This window comes from Prionailurus viverrinus, chromosome C1, assembly GCF_022837055.1.
Source record: "Prionailurus viverrinus isolate Anna chromosome C1, UM_Priviv_1.0, whole genome shotgun sequence".
Classification (NCBI taxonomy): Eukaryota; Metazoa; Chordata; class Mammalia; order Carnivora; family Felidae; genus Prionailurus; species Prionailurus viverrinus.
In genome coordinates, this window is record NC_062568.1 from 196,341,678 (window position 1) to 196,359,831 (window position 18,154).

Consider the following 18,154-nt stretch of genomic DNA (forward strand, 5'->3'; position numbering starts at 1 on the left):
ATTTTATTAGCTAAATTGGGTGGGCACATGGGTTTTCTTTCTATTAGTCTTTATCCTCTTTGTAAAGCCTAAAAATCACCCTTTGTTTAAGAGCTTGGGCTAGTGCCTTCACACAAGATAAATAACCAAACCTGAAAGTTATTCACCTGTGTCTTACCTGGACTCCTCGGGAGAGCAGAGGCCAAGGTAAGGGCACACAGAGAGTCTGTTTTGGGAAGTGACTGCACAGGACAGAGGGGGAACAGTGAAACAGGGAAGCACGGAAAGCCAGTCTCCCTTCTGTCCAGGCTGTGTCGTCAAGCCGGTCACCTCTGTGGCCAAGCAGGGTAAGATGTGGCCAGGAGCCCTCTGGGAGGGCAATGACAAGACCCTCTCAGCGTCAGAGGAAGGGGGACTTATTCACTGGCTTTAGTCTCCCCCTGGTCAAGGGCTGTCCTGTGGGCTGTTAACTCCCTCACGCTTCCATTTCTGCCCAGGCATCGGTACTGCTGAGCAACTTCACACAGGCAGCAGAGAAACGCTGCGACGGAATGCAAGGTATGTACGGTGTAATAGTGAGGTTACACCTGTGCACAGCTAGGTGCTCTAGCAAGAGCTGAAGTGAAAAGCGGGGGGCCAAGACGATGTGAAGTAGGACAAAAGAGGTGTCCCATACATATATGCATACATATTACACACATGTATCTATGTGTGTAGATACCTATATATGCTTGTGCGTGTGTGTGTGTATATATGTGTGTACACACACACACACACACAAGCATATTACAAAGAATGTTTTTTTTGTTTTTTTTTTTTTTAAATTTTTTTTTTAACGTTTATTTATTTTTGGGACAGAGAGAGACGACAGAGCATGAATGGGGGAGGGGCAGAGAGAGAGGGAGACACAGAATTGGAAACAGGCTCCAGGCTCTGAGCCATCAGCCCAGAGCCTGACGCGGGGCTCGAACTCACGGACCGCAAGATCGTGACCTGGCTGAAGCCGGACGCTTAACCAACTGCGCCACCCAGGCGCCCCTACAAAGAATGTTAAACTCAAGAACAATGGGTTATTTTTTAACTTTTTTTAACGCATTTTTATTGTGGTAAAATACACAAAACACAGAATTTACCATTTTAACCATTTTTTAAAACATGTACAATTCAGTGGCATTAAGTATATTTATACTGTTGGGAAACACCATTCTCCATCTCCAGAACTCCCCCATGAGCTCAAATTAAAACTGTGTATGCATTAAACTAGAACTCCCAACCGCCATCCCTCCAGCCCTGGCAACTACTAGTCTACTCTCTCTGGGAGCCAGACCACACTCGCTAGCTCACGTAAGGAAGTCATACAGTATGTGTCCTCTTGTGTCTCTTATCTCAGTATGTCTTTCAAGGGTCGTGCAAATTATACCAAGTATCAGAATTTCATTTACTTTTAAGGCTGTAAAATATTCTATTATCAGTATATACTGCATTTAAAAAAAAATTTAACATTTATTTATTCTTGAGAGACAGGGCATGAACAGGGAAGGGGCAGAGAGACAGGGAGATAACAGAATCCGAAGCGGGATCCAGGCTCTGAGCTGTCAGCACAGAGCAGGACGCAGGGCTCAAACCCACGAACTGTCAGATCATAACCTGAGCTGAAGTCGGACGCTTAACTGAGCCACCCAGGCGCCCCTCTACTGCCTTTTTTTTTTTTTTTTTAGTTTATTTATTTTGAGAGAGAGAAAGAACATGAGCAGGGGAAGGGTCAGAGAGAGAGGGAGAGAGAGAGAATCCCAAGCAGGCTCTGCATTGTCAGCATGGAGCCCAAAGTGGGGCTCCAACTCACAAGTGAAATCATGACCTGAGCTGAAACCAAGAGTCAGACGCTCAACCGACTGAGGCATCCAGGTGCCCCTATACTGCATTTTATTTATTCATTTATCCGTAGATGGACCCTTGGGTTGTTTCTACCTTTTGACTATTGTGCATAATGCCACTATTAACACTAGTGTACAAATACCTGTTCGAGTCCCTGCTTTCAATTCTTTGTGTATCTATCCAGAAGCAGAATTGTTGGATCGTATGGTAATTCTGTGCATAAGTTTCTGAGGAGCTACCACACGGTTTTCCACAGCAGTGGCACCATTTCACACTCCCACCAGCAGTGCACAAAGGTGCCAAGTTCTCCACATCCTTGTCACTTGCTCTCTGTTTTTAGGACAGGAGCCATCCTAATGGGTGTGAAGCCCTAGCTCGTTGTGATTGTTATTTGTATTTCCCTAATATTAATGATGTTGAGCATCTTTTCATGTGCTTGTTGGCCGTTTATATATCTTCCTTGGAGAGACGTCTATTCAAGTCCTTTGCTTATTTTTCAAATGGGTTGCTTGTTTTTGAGTTTTATGGTTGGGTTTCAGGATTTCTTTACATATTCTAGATATTAATTGTTTATCAGATAATGTGATTTGAAAATATTTCCTGCCATTTTGTAGGTTGCCTTTTCATTGGTGGGTGTTTCTTGATGTACACATTTTACATTTTGATAAAATCCAACTTATTTATTTTTTCTATTGTTACCTGTGCTTTTGGTGTTATATCCAAGAAATTATTGCCAAATCCAATGTCAAGAAGATTTCCCTCTATTTTCTTCTAAGAGTTTTATAGTTTTAATTCTGACATTTAGGTCATTGATCCATTTTGAATTAATTTTTGTATAAGGTATATATATGATAAGGGTCCAACTTCATTCTTCTACTTGTGAATATCCACTTTTCCCAGCACCATTTGGTGAAAAGACTGTCCTTTCCCCATTGAATGGTCTTGGCACCCTTGTTGAAAATCATTTGACCATACATATAAGGGTTCATTTCTGGGCTCTCTATTCCATTAATGTTGGTCAATGTCTGTCTGTATGCCAGAACCACACTGGCTTGTAAAAAATTTTTATTGAGATATAGTTGACATGTAAGTACCACACTATTTTGATTACTGTAGCTCTGTATTAAGGGAACGTATCTTTTTTTTTTCTTAATGGTTATTTATTTATTTATTTTGTTTTGAGAGAGAGACAGGGCACAAGCAGGGGAGGGGCAGAGAGAGAGAGAGAGAGAGAGAGAGAGAGACAGACAGACAGACAGACAGACACAGAATCTGAAGCAGGTTCCAGGCTCTGAACTGTCAGCACAGAACCCGACGCGGGGCTCAAACTCATGAGTCGTGAGATCATGACCTGAGCCAAAGTTCGACACTAAACTGACTGAGCCACCCAGGTGCCCCCAGGGCAATATATCTTAACATAATAAAGGCCATATATGACAAGCCCACAGCTTGTCCTATATACTCCATGATGAGAAGCTGAAAGCCTTCCTTCTAATATCAAAATCAAGACAAAAATGCCCACTCTTACTACTTTTATTCAACAAAGTATTGGCAGTCCTAGCCAGAGCAATTAGGCAAGAAAAATAAATGAAAGGCATCCAAACTAGGAAAGAAGTAAAACTGTCACTATTTGCAGATGACATGATATACATAGAAAACTTAAAGACTCCAAAAAACAACAAAAAAACCCTGTTAAAACTAATAAACAAATTCAGTAAACAAATAAACAAATTCAGTTGTAGGATATAAAATTGATACACAAAAATATGTTGCATCTCTTATATTTATAACTATCAGAAAAAGAAATTAAGAAAACAATCCCATCAAAAAAGAAAGAAAGAAAGAAAGAAAGAAAGAAAGAAAGAAAAGCAATCCCATCTATATTGCATCAAAAGCATAAAATATCTAGGAATAAATTTAACCAAACAAGTAAAAGACCTGTATACTAAAAATTACAAGACATTAATGAAAGAAATAAAGAATTAGTAAATAAATGGAAAGATATTTCAAGCTCATGGACTGGAAAAATCATTATTGTTAAAATGTCCATCCTACCTAAAACAATCTATAAATTCAATGCAATCTGCATTAGAATTCCAATGGCATACTTCAAAGAAATAGAACAAAGAATTCTAAAACTTGTACAGAACTACAAAACTCCCTGAATAGCCAAGCAATCTTGAGAAAGAACAAAGCTGGAGGATCATGCTCCCTGATTCCAAACCATATTACAAAAGCTACAGTATTTAGGGGTGACTGGGTGGCTAAGTCCGTTAAGTGTCCAACTTTGGCTCAGGTCACAATTTCACAGTTTGTGAGTTTGAGCCCCTCATCGGGCTCTCTGCTGTCAGCACAGAGCCCACTTCAGACCCTCTGTCCCCCCACCTCTCTCTCTGCCCTCCCCCACTCATTCTCTCCCTCTTTCTCTCTCCCAACAATATAAACATTAAAAAACAAAAAACAAAAACCCACAAAGCCACAGTAATTAAAATACTATGGTACTGGCATAAGACCAGACGCACAGATCAATGAAAACAGAATAGAGAGCTGGGAGATAAACCCACACATATATGGTCAATTTCCGATAAAAGAGCCAAGAATATACAATGGGAAAAGGACAGTCTCTTCAATAAATGGTGCTGGACAGCTACAAATAAAGAATGAAACTCAATCTTTACCTTACACCATACACAAAAATTAATTCAAAATAGATTAAAGACTTGAATGTAAGACTTGAAACCATAAAAAAATCCTAGAAGAAAAAAATAAGTGATAAGCCCTTTGGCATAGGTCTTGGCAATGAATTTTTTTTATTAAAAAAATTTTTTTAATGTTTATAGTCATTTTTGAGAGACAGAGTACAAGTCGGGGTGGGACAGAGAGAGAGGGAGACACAGAATCCGAAGCAGGCTCTAGGCTCTGAGCTGTTGGCACAGAGCCCAATGTGGGGTCTAAATCACAAACCATGAGATCATGACCTGAGTCAAAGTCAGACGCTTAACCTACTGTGCCACCCAGGCACCCCTTGGCAATGATTTTTTGAATCTGACACCAAAACCAAAAGGAAGAAATGCAAAAAGCAGTGTGACTACATCAAACTAAAAAGTTTTGCACAGCAGAGGAAACCATCAACAAAGTCGGGGGGTGGGGGGTGCGGGGGGAAGCAACCTACTGAACAGGAGAAAATAGTTGCAAATCATTTATCTGGTAAGGAGCTAATATCCAAAATATATAAAGAACTCATAAACCCAACAGAAAAAACCCACACAATCTGATTTTAAAAATGGGCATAAGAGGGGCACCTGGGTGGCTCAGTCGGTTAAGCGTCCGACTTCAGCTCAGGTCACGATCTCACGGTCCATGAGTTCGAGCCCCGCGTCGAGCTCTGGGCTGATGGCCCAGAGCCTGGAGCCTGCTTCCGATTCTGTGTCTCCCTCTCTCTCTGCCCCTCCCCCGTTCATGCTGTGTCTCTCTCTGTCTCAAAAATAAATAAAAGTTAAAAAAAAAAATTAAAAAAAAAAAAATGGGCATAAGATCTGAACAGACATTTCTCCAAAGACATACAAATGGCCAACAGGTACACGAAAAGATGTTCAACACTGTTAATCATCATGGAAATGCAGATAAAACCACAATAAGATATCACCCTCAGACCTGTTAGAATGGTTATTGTCAAAAAGAGAAGAGACAAGTATTGGTGAGGTATGGAGAAAAGGAACATTTGTGCATTGTTGGTGGGAACGTAACTGGTGTAGTCACTATGGAAAACAGTGTGGAGCGTCCTCAAAAAATTAAAACCAGAGGGGCGCCTAGGTGGCGCAGTCGGTTAAGCGTCCGACTTCAGCCAGGTCACGATCTCCTGGTCCGGGAGTTCGAGCCCCGCGTCAGGCTCTGGGCTGATGGCTCAGAGCCTGGAGACAGTTTCCGATTCTGTGTCTCCCTCTCTCTCTGCCCCTCCCCCGTTCATGCTCTGTCTCTCTCTCTGTCCCAAAAATAAATAAACGTTGAAAAAAAAAAATTAATTAAAAAAAAAAAAATTAAAACCAGAAAGAAAAAAAATAGAAGGGGGCAAACCATTAAGAGACTCTTAACTATAGAGAACACACAGAGGGTTGATGGAGGGGAGGAGAGTGGGGGATGGACCAGATGGGTGATGGGCACTAAGGAGGGCACTTGTGATGAGCACTGGGTGTTATATGTAGGTGATGAATCACTAAGCTCTACTCCTGAAACTGATATTACACTATATATGTTAACTAATTAGAATTTAAATAAAAACTTGAAATATTAAAAAAAAGGAAAAAAAATTAAAAACAGAAGTACCATATGATCCAACAATACCCCTTCTGGGTATTTATCCCAAGAAAACAAAAACACTACCTTGAAAAGATATCTGCATCCCATGTTTATTGCAGCATTATTTTTTTTTTTTTTTTTTTTTTAATGTTTTCAACGTTTATTTATTTTTGGGACAGAGAGAGACAGAGCATGAACGGGGGAGGGGCAGAGAGAGAGGGAGACACAGAATCGGAAACAGGCTCCAGGCTCTGAGCCATCAGCCCAGAGCCTGACGCGGGGCTCGAACTCACGGACCGCGAGATCGTGACCTGGCTGAAGTCGGACGCTTAACCGACTGCGCCACCCAGGCGCCCCAATTGCAGCATTATTTACAATAAGAAAGATATGGAAACAGACGGTCTATCAATGGATGAATGGATAAAGACATTGTGGTGTATGTTGTATGTGCATTTACATACATATGTACATATACACATATATACACAATGGAACGTTATTCAGCCATTAAAAAAAAAAAATGAAATCTTGCCATTTAGGACAACACAGATGGACCTTGAGGGCATTATGTTAAGTGCAGTAAGTCAGACAGAAAAAGGCAATTACCATATAATCTCTCTCATATGGGGAAATTTTAAAAAACAAAACAAAACAAACAAAATGAACTCACAGAGAACAGATTGGTGGTTGCCAGAGGCAGGGGGAATGGGGTGACAAAATGGGAGAATGTGGCCAAAAGGTACAAACTTCCAATATAAAATAAGTATTTTGCAGCCTCAGATATTACCATTAAGGCTTTTATGTAAAGTTTACCATGACTGAGAATTGCATCTAACACAAGGTCTGCTGAACTGCTACTAGAATTTCTGCTGATAAGATTCCCAATTTAATTTAGGTTAGATATAATCCCAAATGGCATGTATGTATGTATGTATTTATTTTGAGAGAGAGAGTGTGCATGTGCAAAAGAGAATTCCAAGCGGGTTCCGGCTGTCCACGCAGAGCCCGATGCGGGGCTCAATGTCACGACCGTGAGATCACGACCTGAGCCGAAATCAAGAGTCACACACTTAACCGATGGAGCCACCCAGGCGCCCCCCGAGATGGTTTTTTAAAATGAAAACCAACAAGAACTCACCACTTTGGCAAGTTAAAAAAAACTTCCTAGGCTACACTTAAAAAAAAAAAAAAGTTGGAAGAGAGATTGTGAGGTTTCTTGAAACAATCCTTATGAATTTTAAGATAAACTAGGAACACATGTGATTTTCGTGTATCGCAAATAAACAACAGAGTTAATGTAATTGTTACATGAAAACGCAGAGCTCTTAAAAAGTTGAGAAACCTAGGAAGAATGATTTCAAAACGTCTATGTCGTGGTTGAACTTGAGAAAGAAGACAACACTTGTGAATGAAAACCAACCTGAAAGATACAAAACTGGCGGCTGTGGTCCCTCTCCCTTGCTCCCTCGGGGGTTTCAGCATCTCCAGGCAGGTTTGCTGCAGGAGCGTCCTAACTGGCCCCTTGCTTCTGGCTCTCCCTCCACCACTCCGCCCTTCACATGTTGTCCACTGACCTGCCTAGTATGTAATTCTGATGGTCACCCCTTTGCTCAGAAGACTATTGGCCAGAGAGAGGTAACCCCCTTGAACTTTGCAGGATGCCCCAAGCTGACCTTTCCAGCTTGACTTTTCTTCCCTGTGGCCGCACCTCACCTATGCACCAGCCACACAACTGCTTCCCGAAGTGTCCACACTCATCCTGAGTCAGCTCGTTGGCTCGCTCTGTTTCCTCTGGCCAGAATTCCCTTCCCCTTCCCTGCGAACCTCCTACCCAGCTCACGCTGCCCTCCTCCAATGCCATCTCCCCGTAAGATCTTTTACTGGACCTGGCGGTCATCCTCTGTCCTCTGACCCCTCGATGTACTTTCAAGTGCCTCTAAAGGAACTAGTATTCCGTCTTATGCCAAATTACTTACCATCTCCACTGCGGGACTATCAACTGTCTGAGGCAGAAGCTGTTTAAATTCCTACTCTATCCCCTGAAGCAAGCAGCACAATGCCTTACACACTGGAGGCACTCAAGTATGTAGGGAGTCAAACTCTATCAAGTTCTCTCCAAGAAAGTCACTGGAGGGAAAATACTTTGAGGACACAGATGGAAAACTAAGGGGTGGGTGATAGTAGTGTGTTGAGAAAGTCTCAGAACATGCAAAATTTATACCAACAGCAGAAATATTTTACTTTCGTGTGACTAAAACCTACAGGCTTTTGTGAGGTCATGATGGGAGGAAAAAGCCACACATAAAACCTCTCTTTCCAGGTAAATAATATATGAACTAAAGGAGAGTAGCCTTTAAAAAATAAACTCAATCATTTTTCACCAAGCTGTAGAAAGTAATACAAGAAATGTTGACAAGTCTGTTACAACGGAATCATAAATGTAATCAGCCTCAGAAAAAAAAAGCTTCAAATACTTCTGACCTGTGTGAATTTACTCTCAAGTAATAGGAAGCCAGGGTGAAAATCACTAGCTTTTCCTTAATCACAGGCTCCAAGAATGAATGAATGAATGAATGAATGAATGAATGAATGAATCAGGACTTAATAAGACCTGATTGAGAATGCGCTATAAACCATTGCTTCACAAAATATTTGTGGGAAAGAACTGGTTTGGAAATACCTCTTACGTGTTGTGGACTGTTAGTTACTGTCGTACGATACAATTAAATGCTGCAGCAACGTCTAAAGGTTGAGGCGTGCTTCTTGTACTCATCACGGGCCAGTAACAGACTGTGCAAACAGGCAGCATCTGCTGCTTCGCCACAACCACATCCACATCCACTGAACCCACTACCAAATGCAGGGGAAGGTAGGATACGTGCCTACCTTCTGCTCTCGCACCTCAAACACTGCTTCATGGACACTGCAAGCAAAGAGGGAGGTAGGCAGATCACTGAAATCCATCATCTCTTCCAAATCATCTTCATTTTCACCAAAAACCATCTCTTCTTCCTCTTCTTGGTCACTGCTACAGAGATCTGACTGGCTATCGTTCCAAGATTTCATAGTGTCCCTCAGCATTATCCCCTAAAAGCAGGTCTTTTCCGTTTTTAAAGTTCTAAGGTGTCTACCAGGCATCTGGTGTTAAAAAAGAGAAAACAGCATAAACATAAGACTTTGAAGGCCAAACACTGTTCCAGTCAATTCTCAAGACAGCAATTTATCAATGGAAGCAATTTTATTCAGGGAAGATAAATCAGAGTCTAAATCAATTCATCACAGTCCTCATAAGTAAGTTCTATATATTCTAATTTGATTTGCTTAGCATAGTTAATGTAATACATTTCACTGGCAATGACATATTACAAAAAAAAAAAGGGCAAAAAGTTTTCTAGTGACATCGGGGGGAAAAATGGGCAGTACGAAATGAGACAGTATCAATATGTATGCTAGTTTACAAGCAGTAGGAAGGAAAATGAGAACCAGAGCTGCCTTCACATATTTGTTTTGGGTTTTAGGTCTACAACAGTGAAACTGGAGCAGCTGAATACAACCCACACGGATTCATTCACCATCTGCACCGTGAAACACGGTCTGCTGCGAGATGACTTCACCTGTCTTAACCGATTTGTTCTTTTTGAATATACTCTCAAAGAACCCAGTTGCACAGACCTGAAAGTTCTCTATGAGGCAGGTCATTGTCAATACGAGAAATACGGATGAAAGGCAAAATCTGACATAGACGACAACTGAAGAGATGACCTTTTTTCTGAACATTTATAAATTAATAATCTTAATCCTGAAGGCCTGGAGCTGATAGCGGCCCTCTGTTAAATAACGGAAGAGCGTCTGTCTTCTATGGACTTTGTGCATGTCGGTCTCCTCTGATGAGCTGTACCCACAGCCTCCAAGCACACTGCCTGGACCCTAACAAATTTCAAGATGCTAAAATGGAATTTTAAAAATACCAATCAGGGGGCACCTGGGTGGCGCAGTCGGTTAAGCGTCCGACTTCAGCCAGGTCACGATCTCGCGGTCCGTGAGTTCGAGCCCCGCGTCGGGCTCTGGGCTGATGGCTCAGAGCCTGGAGCCTGTTTCCGATTCTGTGTCTCCCTCTCTCTCTGCCCCTCCCCCGTTCATGCTCTGTCTCTCTCTGTCCCAAAAATAAATAAACGTTGAAAAAAAAAATTAAAAAAAAAAAAAACCAATCAGGCACAGAAAAATCATGCGATCACGACTGTTACTAGCTTACTATGACTTCATTTGTGATTTTACATTTTATTTCAAAGAACACAATGCTGCAAATATATTGCTTATACAGAGTACATGACAGATGTCAATTACAGGCTAAAAACAGTAGAGGGTTTTTTTTCCCCCATGATTCTACTACACCAATCAGGAAAGACTAATTCCCAAGAGTAAAGTCCTTACTCATTTTTATAAACATCTTCTGAATGCCCATCACATGCCAGGTATTATTAGGCATATTAGACGGGTAAGAAATAGTTCCTGTCCTCAAGGAGCTCCCGCCAGAGCAAGAATTTCTTCTCAACAATGCTAACCAATCCTAAAGGATCTTGTTCTAAGAGTTCCTATGCTTTCAATTTCTGCTTCTCCATCGGTCCCTTTTCTTCAGCAAACACACCTACTCGGGATTCCCCACCCCCACCCACCCAATCTTAGAAAAAGAAATCTTCCTTTGGAGTTCTGTCTTCCCCTCCAGCTACCTCTTCACTGCTTCTTCGCCTCTCCTACCAATTCCCGGCAAAAAGTAAGCTGTCCTGCTGTGTTCTGTTCCCCAACAGCACGTGCTCGAGAATTCAGTGCCACTGGCCTTCTGCCACTACCTTCGGCTGAAACCGTCCTCACGTGCCAGTCTCTGCAGCACCAGACAAGCCGCCCACCCGTCACTCTGCCTTCCAGGTAGGGTCTCGGTCCTTCCCGGCTCTCCTTCCTAAACCAACTGTCTGTCACTGGCTCCTCTGTCGTCACTCACCCTCTACAAGTTCATCTCTTTGAGGTTTCCCTCCTCCTCCTCCTCTTCTTCTTCTTGAGTGGTTTCATCCATCAAGCCTTTAACCACTTAACTGCCAGTGCTTCTCAGCTCTGTTTCCTGCTCACCCTGTGGCTCACACACACAACATGGGGCTATCAATACTGCCTCTCATTTTCCGCAACGAATTGTAAGCTGGGAAGGATGTCACCGGAGTAAGAGCAGAATCTTGGGCGGGGGTGGGGGGAGGTTAGGTGGAAAAAGTACATGATCCCAAGAGGTTCTAATCTGTCTCTAGGTCTTTCCTGCCTATACACCCTGAAAATCACTAATCTGTATAATTCATACATCCAGACTCAACCTCTGTCCTGAGCTCCAGACTTGTATTTTTAGCTTCCTATTACACATATCTACCTGTGTGGCCCACAGGTACTACAATTATTTTAAACTTCATACCTTTAATTAGATTATTGTGCTGTAAGTCTCCAATCTGGAAAGGGGCCAGGTTGGGGGGGGCAGGGCGGGGGAATGGTATCTCACTAAGGCTTTCTTTGTAATCCTTTTCTTTAAGACTAAGCTGTCAGAGTTCATAATTCTCACAACACTTTGTTTATTTCTCTGTTACATACTTACCTGATGACTATTTGTTTACAAATCCCTCCCTGTTACCAGACCGTGAGTGCCTTTGAACCCCTTGTCCCTGGCACAGTTTCTGGCTGACAGTATAGGCTTAATAAGGATTGCTGAATGAAAGCAGATAGCACTGTGTTTACCCCACTAATACGGCAGCACAGACAGAGGAAAATTTAATTCTATGTGAGATTAGAGACAGCTTCCCCAAGATGTTATGGAGAGACTTAAAGATAAACAATTTCAGCAGAAAAATGAGGGGGTGCGTTCCAGGCAAAGCCTGAACAGTTCAAGGACAAAGGGAGGACAGATCATCATGAACAAAGATCTGATGTGGCCAGAACGTACTGTATTTGGTGGGGTGGCAGGAGACAAAGTTGGAAAGGCAGGCATGGGTCTCCAAGCTGCCTTAAAAGTAGGGTTACAGCGTCCTGATACAAAACAGAGTCAATATCAGCATGCCATTGAAGGTTTTTAGGCAGGGAAATGATATATTAAACTAAAAGTAGATTGTCTTTATATCTTATCTCTTAGAGGAGCTAATGTTTTTAATCTCACCCGACTCCCAACCCATTACAAAGAGGTGAGGAAAATACTGTGCGTGGTTTTTTAGAGAATGGAAGGTTGGGGAGCTCTGAATGACCAGATTTTGAAATATGAGAAAAATCAAGCCATTTTTGATAAGATTTTTTGTTTCAAGTTCCTTCCTCCAACCCCTAAAAAGGAAAGGAAAGGGGAGGGGGAGGGAGAAAGAAAAATCAGAGCACAGGAACAATCCCTCACTTGACTTAAAAAAAAAAAATTCTTAGAAGGTTATACCTTCGTTTCCTGTTTTCTTCCTTCACTTTAGGGTAACTTTTTCTTGTGCCGTAATTTCAAACAGAAAACTAAGACTAGTAGAAGGAAGTCCTAAATACTTTTTACCCAGAGTTACCAATTAATTACATTTTTGCCCATTTTTAAAATCATTGTTTCTATATGTAGATGCTTTTTCCCCTGAACCACTGAAAGACAAGTGTGCTGTCTTTACTCCCAAATACTTCAGTGTGTAAGAACAAGATCAGTTTCCTACATAAGCCACAGTACAGTGACCAAAACCAGGACGTTTAACATTGACATAATACTGTTATCTAAATCAGTGTCTATCTCCAAATTTTGTCAGTATTCCTAGTAATGTCCTTATGATTATTTTCTCTTCAAATGTTTTAGGTTATTGTTAAATAATTTGCCTTTTGTCCCAAGATATCTCAATAGTCTTTATAGTGCTGCTACACTTTCTTCACTTATACATTACTGGGTATTGGATACACTTTAAAAGGATGGACTGATGAACTATCACAGTACTGCAAACAAGCTTGAACAGTCTTTAAGTATATCCCAAGAAGATTCAGTCTCCATAATCAATTTTTGAGATTTAAATTCTGGCTCCCCAGTACTCTATATTAGGCAAATTACTCTGCCTCCCTTTCCATTTCCTCAACTGTAAGATAGAGTTATAAAATAATAACCCTTACCCAAAAGGATGTCAGAAGGATTAAATGCTAAGTGCTCAGAACAATGCTTTGCATACAGTTAGTGCTCAATGATTTTTACATAGGCACAATCCACATCAATGAATTGCTGGATTGAGAGGTTGCCAATAATGTCAGAACCATCAATGGAACAGATATTCAAGCAATAAAATGAGAAAAATACACGTCCAAATAATCTAATTCCAAGCAATAAAAAGGCTACAAAAAGAAAATAAACACTTTGTATCATTTCAAGAAGACTGTTCAGTGGCTGATCTGGCAGTAAAACCAGCTCAGAGCAACCACTGGAAGGAGTCCTATGGCTCCAGGAAGAAAACCATTAAAGATTTAAAAACAGTTGGCTGAAAAAAGGCCATCGTGCTTTTTTTAAGAGCTTCATGGAATTTTATGTTGTAATTCAATGCACACGGTATTAGAGACACTATCTTTCAGATGATGCCTCTCTTGCTGAAGGCAAGCCACGAGCTTTTTTCGCATATAGCTTAAGTCAACATCGACCATTTCATAATTTTCTGATATCATAAAATGCAGTTAGATTTGATCAGAAAGAGATGATCAAAATCAAATGGTGGAAATGACAACCTTCGCACATCTGTCAAATCATCTTGTAAGGTAACTCAGCTTAACAAGCAGTTTGATTTCATTAAGACAAAGAAAATAATTACAAAAGTACATTGTTTCTATGCTGTTATTACTGGAGCAGTTGCTAACTCTGGCCCACTCCAACTATTACAAGATTAAGCTGTCCCTAAGTTTACTAAACCAGGGAAACACTGACTGGTTTAACAGGGCTGAACCAATATCCTCCCCCTTCTGTAAGCAAAGGTCTGCGCTAATCAGGGTTTAGCATCATCTCAGCGCCACTGTAGCTGTGGCTGGCTTCTGGCGAATTGTTTCTTCATGGAAACATCAAATGAGTGGAAAACTCCAAGTAGCATGACCATCTGTTCTCCTACCAGCCTTGTGACAAAAGTAATCCATCACGGCAAAACGGCAGGCATGTGCATTTGACTTGGCATTTGAAGTTTTGATTGGGAAAAGGCAAATCCAGCCTCTTCCAGGATTTTTTGAAACAACAATTTTTCAACATAGTATGCTTCTTAACTTGTTGAACCTTTAAAATAGCTTAGCTAGGTTCGCTTTTATTATTTTTTTGATGTACTCAAAATGCTACCAAACAATACTGGAAGCAAACAAGTTATTCCCTCTCCGGCTTTACATATGCCCTGCTCAATAACCTTGGAGGAAGTCACTTGGCTTTTTATTGTTGTCTCATACATAAAATAAGGAAAATACTCACAGATGTTGCTGAACTACTAAATTCCTTTTAAAAACTTCGAAATTAGAATTCAGACTAGATTTCTTAAAAAAAAAAAACAGAATTGTCGATATGGGGGTTCTGAATAACTATCATGTAAGCCTCCAACGTCTATTTCCTGCTCATTTACCACTTAGAGGCAGACTTTTACTGCTCTTTAATAGTTGTGGCAGAAGAAAAAAAATTGGGGAAGTAAATTAAGTAGGTGAAAATTAGATTTTTGTATTTTTTTATGTTTCAATGACCTATATACCCTCTCTTCACAGATTATTTAGAATTAGTCCTATTACAATTATTGAGGTTCAGTGCTCCACCAGGCATAGAGGGATTTCTTAGTGTGAGAGAGAGAAGAGAAATAAACAACAAATATCAACAGTCAGAACATATGAAAATAATCGGTTTTAAAGACTTACTGAAGTAGGGATATAAAAGACGGATGCTATTTGTTTTGCTGAATATAATGCATTTTCCCTCACTATATAACCTCTATATTCTAGATAGATCCACTGTCTGCCCTGCACATTCTGTGGGTTTTGGGGGGTCTAAACAACAAATGGCATTCAACTTTAGAGCTTCCATTATTTCACAGGCTTCAGCCTAATGGATTTCCAAAGCACAGTATTTTTTTTTTTTTCCCCATGATGTTCTGCTTAACTCTTTCAACCAACAAATCCCCCGGGGAACCATACAAAATGTGTTCTCATTTGTAACCCTTGACATCCACACGTTTAAAAGCTTTACAAACGTACAATTCAATAATGGGAAAAATCTTGGTTTCCCTAAAAGTACTGAAATCTCCTCCCAAGCTAGGAAGGAAAAGGTTTGTCACAGCAGTGAAATGGAAAGCTGATGGCATGGCTAAAGAAGGGGCATCGTCTTCAAGCCTTTCACTGTCTTCCTCCATCACAAGTCTCCAATACCAACATCAAGTCCCTGCCCAAAAGCACAAATTTGCGTGATGTGCAAAAATCTATACCCTGAATCTCAATGCTGTGTTTTTATAATTTAATAAATTGAAAGAGCTAATGAAATAGTCTTGAATTATTGTAAATCATATGCAATATCAGCTACAAATAAACCCGCTGCTTCCCTTACCAAATAGTACATCAGAGACTTCCATAAAATGCAGAGAATTCTCCGCAAAGTTCAGATAAACGTGGTGTGCTAGGGAACTTTCAACACAGGGGAGAGAATATTTCCGGCTTTGGGCGCCACACGAAAGCATCACTTTAAAGAATCGTAGCTTGTAACTGAAACACGGATCTGACAACGGCTCCCTACACTGGACTCCTAATCCCTGAAAGAGAGGATCGGATTTTGCACGGAATCTGGAAGGAACCTGGAAACAGACCACTGTCCCTCTACCGCTCCAGACAGCAGATGGAGGCAGACAGTCAAGTTTCGAGAAGTTAGCGAGTAAGTAAAGCGACGGCTATTCGTGCATCAAGGGGGGGTGGAGGCGAGGGGCTCTGAACTCGCCATCCCTGTGTGCCCGAGTGCACCTTTCCGGCCTTCAGGAGCAGGATGGGCCTGTCAGCTATTCAAAAAGTCAAAGTGCTGGGAAAAAATTCCTGGTGGACAGGAGAGAACAAAAAAACAAAAGAATTTTTTTTTTTTGGTTTTGTTTTCCAAGACACCAGCCCGGAGCTGCCAGAGAAGACGCTCGGCGCGCGAGGGGCTGGACCCAGGACGCGCAGCATCTCTGGGGTCTCGGGCCCTGGAACGGCCACCTGTATCGGGCATCTGCGGACTCTTTCTTTCTTTCCTCAACTTTCCGCACCCCGCGCCCTCCATCCTCCCCGGGGCTGGTTGCAACCTGCTGGGAGAGGCCGGGTGCCGGCCCCACCCGGCGAGGGGGACTCACCTGCGCGCTTGGCCACTGCAGGGAGGAAGGCAGGCGGGCAGGCGCGAGGCCGGAGCGGCCCGACGGGCCACGCGGGAGCCGGGCCGCCGCGAGGAGCCGGGCCTGGGGAGACGCCGCGGTCGGCAGCCGGGGCACAGTCGGCGCGGCTCGGGCCGCCCGCAGCCTCGCCGCCACGCCCTTGATGCTCGCGGGAACCGCGGCCTCGGCGTGGGCGCGAGCGGCGTCAGGGCCCAGGCGGGCTGCCGGCGTCGCGCGCGCGCGCGCTGGGCCCGCGCGTCCCCGCCCCGCCCCCTCCCACGGCGGAGCGCGCGCGGCGCAGGCGCCCGAAGGCGGCGGCCGGCTGGGGCGCGCCGGGTCCGGAAGCCCGCCGGAAGCGGCCCCGCCCCTCGCGCGCGGCCGTGGGGGCGGGGCGGGGCGGGGGTCTGGCTTCGCGGTGTTTGCTCGTTCCCAGGCTGGGAGGGGGCGCGGGAGCGCTGGGGCCGCGGGCTTTAGGTACCCCGATGGCAGGACCTTTGGCGCCCTTCTCGTCTCCCACGGTGGCCAGGAATAGTTTCTCTCCCGCTAGCGGCACGTGTCAGTCACAAGAGGAGTCAGTGGGAGTATTAGGGACGTTTACTGAGCGCCAGTTACTATGTACACTGCGCCCCGTGCTTGGCCGGCTTTACCTCGTTTAACCTCACGAACCGGATATTATTAGCTCTTATAGACGAAGAGGGCTTCCACGTGCTTAATTGCCCGAGGAGAGGCGGCTAGTAGGTAGCCGAACTCTAGGTAGCCCCGGGTGTGCGGCTCCTCCGTTTCCTGGGCTATAACCAAGGCGGGCTTCCGCTGCCACCTGCCGCCTCCCGCCTCCTCCCCCTCCCTCCCTTCTGTACAATGTTAATAATATTCGCATTTTTAGTGCTTTACTTTCCGTTTACAGAATACTTTTCTCACGCACGGTCTTGCTTGATGCACTCAGAAGCTCAGGGAGACAGTGGGACATAATTACGCTTAGTTTACAAATAGAGCAAGTACCTAAGCTGTTCAATGAGTTGTCCACGGTTATAATGGCAGGCCTGGGGCTTTCTTTGGCAGATATTATTATTATTATTATTATTATTATTATTATTTATTTTATTTTATTTATTTTCTTTTCTTTTTTTATTTTATTTTTTTTTTTTATGAGTCATCTGAGCCGAGCTGGGAAGTGAGTTTGTGTCTATTCCCTTACTTGCTGGAGAGGGAAACAGCCATAAAACAGGAAAGGAATTTGTCTTAAGGGTGTGCCGTTGGAAGAAAATCAGTGCTGATCACCCACCCCTTTGCCTCAGAGGCAAGGTAAAGCAAACTGAAGGTCAAAATCCTGCAGGCAGTGTTGTAGACACTCAGCCCCCTGGGGATTACGGTGCCTGGGGTACATCTAATGGCTGTTAGATTTACGCTAAGGAAATGGGGTTGGATTATGGTCCAATCACCCCAACAGTTGACCCTGCACCGTCAGAGAGATCACCTCTCTTGCTTCCTGCTCACTGCGTCTGTTGTTTCTCCTGCTTACAACCCTGCTGCCCCTGCTCCCCGCCTTGACCTTAACCAAGTTTTTCCCTTTTCTTCATTTCACAAATATTTATGGAGAGCCACTTCTCTCATGAAAGTCACCCTAAGAACCGCCCGCAGTAATTTTTCTT

At 43.0% G+C, this 18,154-nt stretch overlaps 1 protein-coding gene across 4 annotated transcripts in view; it reads right to left on the reverse strand.

The window, feature by feature from the left end:
• The window catches only part of RCAN3 (RCAN family member 3), a 40,932-nt gene extending 24,187 nt beyond the window's left edge, over positions 1–16,745 (reverse strand). For all 4 annotated transcript variants that reach the window (XM_047868991.1, XM_047868993.1, XM_047868994.1 and 1 more), the window contains exons 1-2: positions 16,488–16,745; positions 9,037–9,288 (exon numbers count right to left, since the gene is read on the reverse strand). In XM_047868991.1, the coding sequence (XP_047724947.1) occupies positions 9,037–9,231 (195 nt within the window). In that variant the 5' untranslated portion in view covers positions 9,232–9,288; positions 16,488–16,745. The remainder of the gene's footprint in view (positions 1–9,036; positions 9,289–16,487) is intronic.
• Positions 16,746–18,154: the final 1,409 nt, after the last annotated feature.